At 38.8% G+C, this 7500-nt stretch overlaps 1 protein-coding gene across 1 annotated transcript in view; it reads right to left on the reverse strand.

Moving 5' to 3' along the window:
- Positions 1 to 3702: 3702 nt before the first annotated feature.
- Positions 3703 to 7500, reverse strand: part of LOC144975729 (fucolectin-3-like) — a 4505-nt gene continuing 707 nt past the window's right edge. Inside the window, exon 2 of the mRNA XM_078919920.1 lies at positions 3703 to 6406. Coding sequence (XP_078776046.1) covers positions 5763 to 6406 — 644 coding nt within the window. The 3' untranslated portion in view covers positions 3703 to 5762. The remainder of the gene's footprint in view (positions 6407 to 7500) is intronic.

Raw genomic sequence — 7500 nt, forward strand, 5'->3', positions numbered from 1 at the left:
AATTTCCCCCAAAATGACGCAAAATATTGTCCATTACAATAATGTTAAACTAGGCCCATTAAGTTCGGATGTCAGACCTGCATATGTGTACACGTCGGGGTAAAGCCTTTTTGCCATTTTCTTCTCCTACTTTACTTAGTTTGATTGCATAAATAAATGACAGTACCATTAGAAAATTATCCGACTGTCCTTTGATTTATGTGAAATTGAATAAAATTGATAAAACATTACTGCTTTCAGCTGTTTCTTGAATTAGATGGTTATTGGCTTGTCTTTTCACGTTGCTGTTACATCCCAGTGATGTAACCTTATGGAGTCTCATAGTTGCATGGGTAAGCGTGGGGTACGACACTCGCCCTCTGGCTTCTTAAGTCCTTGGTTCGTCCCGTTGTGAGCGGTGTAAAGAGTAGTCCTTAGAAAAAGACCCTTTACTCACACTATCTCCCTTAACTCAGAAAAATGACTACCTGGCTGGTAACAGCAGTGTCTCTATAAACAGCGCCTTAAGGGAATTATGTAGTCCTGTCCTACAAGTTAATCGTCAGTGTTGGTATTAAAACTTTATAAGGGGGTTTGAGAACTGTATTTTTTCCAAAGAAATACTATCTACGTGTGGTTGTGTATAAATAATTCTGTAACATTAGTTTAATTTACAACCACTTCCCTAGCAAAGATCCCATGCCCTGTCTCTGCAGCAAACGTGTCGTGAATTTGGATTGGCACAGAGGTGCAGATTATTCCCCTTTGGCTCCTTGTTATTCGGACGTCCATGACGGAATGAGAAGTTGGATACGCTTACTTAATCTGTTTAATCTAAGTTTTATCTCCCTTTTTTGATGCTAAAATAGCCTAAAGTATTTCAAGCGTCCTAAACCTTCTCAACAACAACAACAACAAAATTGAACAAGTGTGTTGTCTTTTCCTCTCTTCCTTCCTGACATTGAATGAGATACTGGGTGGGATCCTTGACCTCCCATAGTGGGCAGGAAGGTCACGTTGTGTCTTCTGTCCTCTTATATTGTTTTCTGAGTTGCTTTCTACTTTGTAGTCACCGCTTTGAACATTTTCATACTGTCCGTACTATTTGAAAATAGTATGAAAATGTTCAAAGCGGTGAATACAATCAAACAACAAAAAAAAACATATAATAGATTTATAATCAAAGATAAATGTAATAAGACCTTATGTAATGATAAAGAAATTATAAACACTATAAGCGTGAACTACACTGAGAAATACAAGGGTTTTCAAGAAGTGGAACCATCCAAGTCTACCAATTCAGAGCTTGAAACGCCTATAACGCCCCAAGATATAAGTGAAGCCATACAAAAGCTCAATAACAACAGATTGCCTAGATGGTGTTAGAGCAGAAGAACTAAAATGTCTTGACGACGAAGGCATGCAAATACTAGCTGATATGTATAATGAGATATTTAAGACAAAACAAGTTGGAAGTGGAAAACTCATTCTGCTAAACAAACCAAATATAAAGAAAGGCCCGTTAGAAAATTTACGACCTATCGTTTTATTGTCCACGTTAAGAAAGAGAAAGATCGCGTGATCAGATCGATTAATAATATCCTCATCTTGCCAAACACTCTCAAAAATGATATTTTACGGAAATGTTTCTAATGAACACGTCAAGAGAACAATGTTGTTCTGCTTAATTATGAATGATGACATTTCCAATCTTAAAGATGTGAGAATATGTTGTTTAAGGCGATTTTTAAAATGAAAATGGTATTCATTGATTTCAAGGAGAGACTTCCTAGATTCGGTCGTCACGCTCTTGGGTTCATGTTTTTCCCGATCTCGATCATATATTACAAATGTTGTTTTGTAATCACTTGAATGTAACCCTTTTGGCAGATTTCCAGTGGTAGTGTCAGTGAGAGACCTTTAAGGAACTTTGAGTATTTATATAGGGCAATTTCCACTCAATTAGTTCAAAGCGCTTTACAAGGGGTATTAAGCCAACAGCAACACTTAATAAGTAAGAAGAGACATTACGCCTGTTAGGTGATTTTACAATTAATTTTTTTCAACAGAGACAGCGCTGATAACGGCTAAGTACTCATTTTACACCTGCGCACAGTGAAAAAATATGATCGAACAGCCTTTTCCAAGGACTCAACAATGCGCCGCTCATAGCGGTCTCGAAATTAGGATCTTCCTCTCCGAAGACAGCAGCTTCTAATGGTGCTCACACTTCTATGTTATAACGATCTATCCAGGACGCAAACTCACTACCGCACTCGTGTACCTGCCCGAAGCTTTGTCACAACGCAATGTTCATCTAGATGCTCTGCGGTTTCGGGCTCTTGGCCACAACGGGTACATGTTGGACAGGTGGAAAGCCTCCACTGATGAAGTAAGCGTTCCGTGAGGCAGGTTCTCGAATGATGCCGATTGGCTGCCACCCAATGTCTCCTCTTGCTGGAGGAAGCTACGTACAAGGAGTGCTGGGGCATATTTCGGCTCGAAAAAGGGTCATCATCCATTATGCGCTTGAGAGAGGTATCCCCCCCCCCCTCTTTGATCTTATTAAGTCAGTTGTTTGTAATCGTCGCCCGTCGGACATCGGGGTGCTGGATTGCTGCCATTATCGGGCCCCATTCTCTAGGCGTTACTGCTAGCTTTTCAACGTTTTTGCTTCTATCTCACACTGGAGCGCAATACTCTGAGGTGGAATAGCATAGTGCCAGGGCAGATGTTCTCGAGAGCGCCTGACTAGCACTCCAAGTTGATTCCATCAGCTTCCTCAAAAGACTGTTGCGTTTCTCTATCTTCATGGCAACTTCTTCGAGATGCATCCGATAGGTATGACTGCAGTCCAGCGTAATCCCCAGGTTTTTCGGATTTGGTTCGTGCGGGAGAAGCTGGTCCCTAAAGAGGTCTTTCCGTTTACGGGTTTACCAGCCATTGCATAGGTGAAATACATTGGCCACGTTTTGGAATATACATACACGTCGTCTCCATGCATTTGACACACATGTTCTTCTAGTTTGCAGTGAAAGATAGGTAGCATTCGACGCATACCTATTTGCAGGTCTGATAGCGCGAATTATTATGGGCTCATTGTTGTAATGGAAGGACTCTCAAAACCGACGCAAAATATTTTCCATATCAACAGTGTTAAAGCAGGCTCATAATTGCGTTCTTCTTCTTCTTCTTCTTCTTCTTCTTCTTCTTCTTCTTCTTCTTCTTCTTCTTCTTCTTCTTCTCCTTCTTCTTCTTCTTCTTCGTCTTCATCATCATCATCATCATCATCATCATCATCATCATCATCATCATCATCATCATCATCATCATCATCATCATCATCATCATCATCTTCTTCTTCTTCTTCTTCTTCTTCTTCTACTACTACTACTACTACTACTACTACTACTACTACTACTACTACTACTACTACTACTACTACTACTACTACTACTACTACTACTTCTACTACGTCTAAATCTTCTTCCTTTTCTTTTTTTTTCCCACCATCTTCTTCTTTCCCTTCTTGTTTGGATGTCTCAGACAGTTTTTTAAAATATCGGTCTCCTGTCTCCTTTCTCACATTTACGTAACTCTGGCTGAATCTTTTTGTCATCAGTGCGTAGCAACTTATTCCGGAACAATTATATACCGGTAAATTTATATTCTTTCATTTATAGAGAAGAAAGAACTCTTGAAATTCTTGTAAAATCTTGAAATTCATTTATTTCAAACTTTGTTGACATTAAGGACAATTATAATAGGTGATGACACCCCTACTAGGTACAATATAAATGTTTGAAACAAAAACTTGGAGAAAGAATAGGCTGCATTGGGATTTGGACACATATAAAATGAGCTACGTTGGGATTTGGATGCACAGAAAATGGGTTACATTGGGATTTAGACACAAAAATAGGATACATTGGGATTTAGACACATAAAAAATAGGCTTAATTCCGATTTAGACACATATCTGTCATAATGAATCTTGTAATTAATTCCCCCCCCCCCAACATAATTTCATCGGGAAGTGTTATTCTGCTTGGGTGTGCAAAAAACAAACAAACCCTGTTTAAATCTATAGGATGAATTAATTTGATGCCTCTGGCCTTTTTGTCTTTCCTTGTTAAATTGGCAGAGAGGAGATTGATTATTTCTTGCTAAATCATCTTCCACCTCACGTCAACTCAGTGTTCTGACTGGGTCGATAGGAGAAGAGACATGGCTGCAGTTGTTTGGCGCCATTCATCTCTGTTTTCTGCCTTGCGGATGAGTGGGACTATCCATCGTGGTTCATTCTGTGATTTTTGTCTGCACTGTTTTTGTTTTCATGACCATTCTTCCTCCCTCTTTCCAATATACCCTGTAATATTGTTCTGGCCATTGAATTGTGTCGTTCCACGTGACCAAACCACAAGCGCTTCCTCTTTTTTGATGATGGCAAGTTAGGGGAAGAAGAAGAAGAAGAAGAAGAAGAAGAAGAAGAAGAAGAAGAAGAAGAAGAAGAAGAAGAAGAAGAAGAAGAAGAAGAAGAAGAAGAAGAAGAAGAAGAAGAAGAAGAAGAAGAAGAAGAAGGAGAAGAAGAAGAAGAAGAAGAAGAAGAAGAAGAAGAAGAAGAAGAAGAAGAAGAGAAGAAGAAGCAGAAGAAGAAGAAGAAGAAGAAGAAGAAGAAGAAGAAGAAGAAGAAGAAGAAGAAGAGGAGAAGGAGGAAGAATAAGAAGAAGAAGAAGAAGAAGAAGAAGAAGAAGAAGAAGAAGAAGAAGAAGAAGAAGAAGAAGAAGAAGAAGAAGAAGAAGAAGAAGAAGAAGACTTAGGAATTGAAAGGTGTTCTCCACATGAAATTTCTCTAATAAGGACAATTCGATAGATTTGCAAGTACGTTGAAGAAGCTTAAGAGACGGTTTAAGCATGTGAGATGTAGTATTGAAAGATATAAATTTAAAAGGTATATGTTAAACTATTTAATTATTAATGGCACTTCTCTGCTGATTGTAGACAATTTCAGATTGTTGTCATACGCTTTGTTTGATACTAACAAGAAATGAATTGGATAGAGAGGTGTCGGTAGACAACAGAGAATTAAAAACACTTTTTTTCTGTGATGGGGAGTTGAACATACGCCCTGCCTGTTACGGCAGCTCCACCTGTCACGAGAAGAACGCGTCTACCACTCCAAAAATAAATTGTTTTCAAACGTAGTGGCTATATATCTTGAGTCCGTCTAGCGACTTCATGAGTTTAGGAGATCAACACACGCATTCCACGAAAGTTTATTGGCGGTTTTGGCAGTTAAGCAATTAACTCTATTCTCAACACAAATATATAACACAGAGACGATTGAGACATTGAGTAAGTGCCGTGACATTGGGTGAATTTTAAATCACACTGGCGTGCAGCCATTTTCAGATCAGATAACCCAACTGGTTGTCCTTTTTTTTTGTTGCTATCAAAAAAACTCTCAAACCAAGATAATGTCTATAAAAAGCATAAAGCAATCCCATATTTCCGGAAAGATATCAGACCTGTGAATTTGGCACACACACAATAGGGAATGAGATTAGCGGAAGAGTAGCGTCCCTTGATTGGAAGTCACGAGTGGAAAAGTTATTAGAGAGAGAACGTCATGTTGGTTGTGCGGCATGAGACACTTCACCGAAAGCGAGGACGAGAGAGACGCATGCTCAAAACCATTTTGACGTTCTCTCTGTAAGGTGACGTCCAAATCAAGGGACGCTACTCTTCCGCTAATCTTATTCCCTATTTGATACTTTTTTGTCTTAGTTCTGGTATGATTTTACTAGTGTCCAACTTGCATCAGAAATGTCTGTTGCAGTGGTCAGCAGACCACTCTCCTCAATACATTCGCAGGTTTTGGTTGCTTTCTCCACTTGCATAATGGTTGCATGTCTCCCAGGCGCAGATAAGCAGGTTCTCACGCAGTCAACTGTTGAAGAACTTTTCATTTTCTTTGAAAAAAACGGAGACTTTGAACTTTTTCTTCCCGGCGTTACATATAAGTTGGCAAATCTCTCACGCATTCGTGTTTTGTCAACATGGACTTCAACTTCACACAAAGCGAGACCAAAGTACATTGGTTTCCATATGGAAACATATCTGCCATAGATGTTTTTTTGTGAACATTTTAATTCTATAGTTGCACCTGGACTAACAGTAGAAGGGTAATGCAAGCACAACTCGTCAATACCGTTTTTATAAGGACTTATCTTCGAAACTAAGATTTGAAAATCCCTCAGACGACCATCAGCACGATCCCTGTTGGTAATGAGAACACTGTGCACAGGATAAGAGCTTAGCAAATCCACGATCCAAAAAGAGTTATTAAAACCTTCACGTGTGTTGCTACAAGACCCAAAAGAATAGTTCGAGTTTCTGTCACCATCGACTGCCCTGCTTGAATCACCTGGGAAATAATAAATAAAGAATACAAGATCTCATTTTCATTTTTATCATTTTCTCTATTTAACACTGCCCTTTGTTGTAATTAATAAACATGGATAGAATAGCGTCCCAAAAAAATACCGAACTTAGGACGTTTCGGACTCAATACTCGTCCGGTATTTGGTGTGAATATGAATTCAGGTAAGTGAATGGAGCAGACACTTATGTAGATAATAACAAAAAATGAATTGAGTAGGAAAGTGCCCAATAGATAGTACAAATTTCGTGTCGATGGGAGCTCGAACCCGCGACTTTATTGACAAGACAACTCTGCCTGGCCGGGGAGAACGTAGCACTACTGTCAGAGCTAACCACCACTCCAAAAAATCAAGAATGACACGGAGTTTGAGACCGATTTTGTGGAGTGGTGGATTGCTCGGACAGTAGCTCGACGCTCTCCCCGAAGTGGTGGGGTTGTCGTACCAGTAAGGTCGCAACGTCGCGAAATTTTTATTCTCTATTGTCTTCTGGCACTTTCCTACTCACTTCATTTTTATTATCAACATAACTACCTTGTCCATTCACTTTTAGTGAGATATTTGTCTTAGTAGTATCACCTTGCCCTAATTATACATCTTGCACATATAAGCGCAGTCTTTAAAGTTAGGAGAGAAACAAATTCTTTTGAAAATCCAAAATGACATATTAGGGAGAAGGCATTGATAGAGACCTGAAAAAGTGTGTATAAAACAGTGCCATGAAGATAAAAACTTTAAAAGAAGAAAAGAAAAACAAAACAAACAAACACCCCCCCCCCAATAAATAAATAAATTGATTTTTTAAGAACAACCGCCCCGAAAAAGTAGCCTGCCTCGACTTGGGGTGGAACCTCAGTCCTCCAGATTAAAACTCGAAGATCTGAGGTTCGATCATCAGTCGAGGTTGGCTGATTTTGTAGGATGGGTTTTGTTCTTGTAGTTTCTTGTTTGCGCTGTTTTATACACACTTTTTCATTTCTTTATTGTTGTTGTTGTTATTATTATTATTATTATTATTATTATTATTATTATTATTATTATTATTATTATTATTATTATTATTATTACTATTGTTGTT

This window comes from Berghia stephanieae, chromosome 6 (assembly GCF_034508935.2).
Source record: "Berghia stephanieae isolate SIO BIC M18660-M18661 chromosome 6, UCSD_Bste_1.3, whole genome shotgun sequence".
Taxonomy (NCBI): Eukaryota; Metazoa; Mollusca; class Gastropoda; order Nudibranchia; family Aeolidiidae; genus Berghia; species Berghia stephanieae.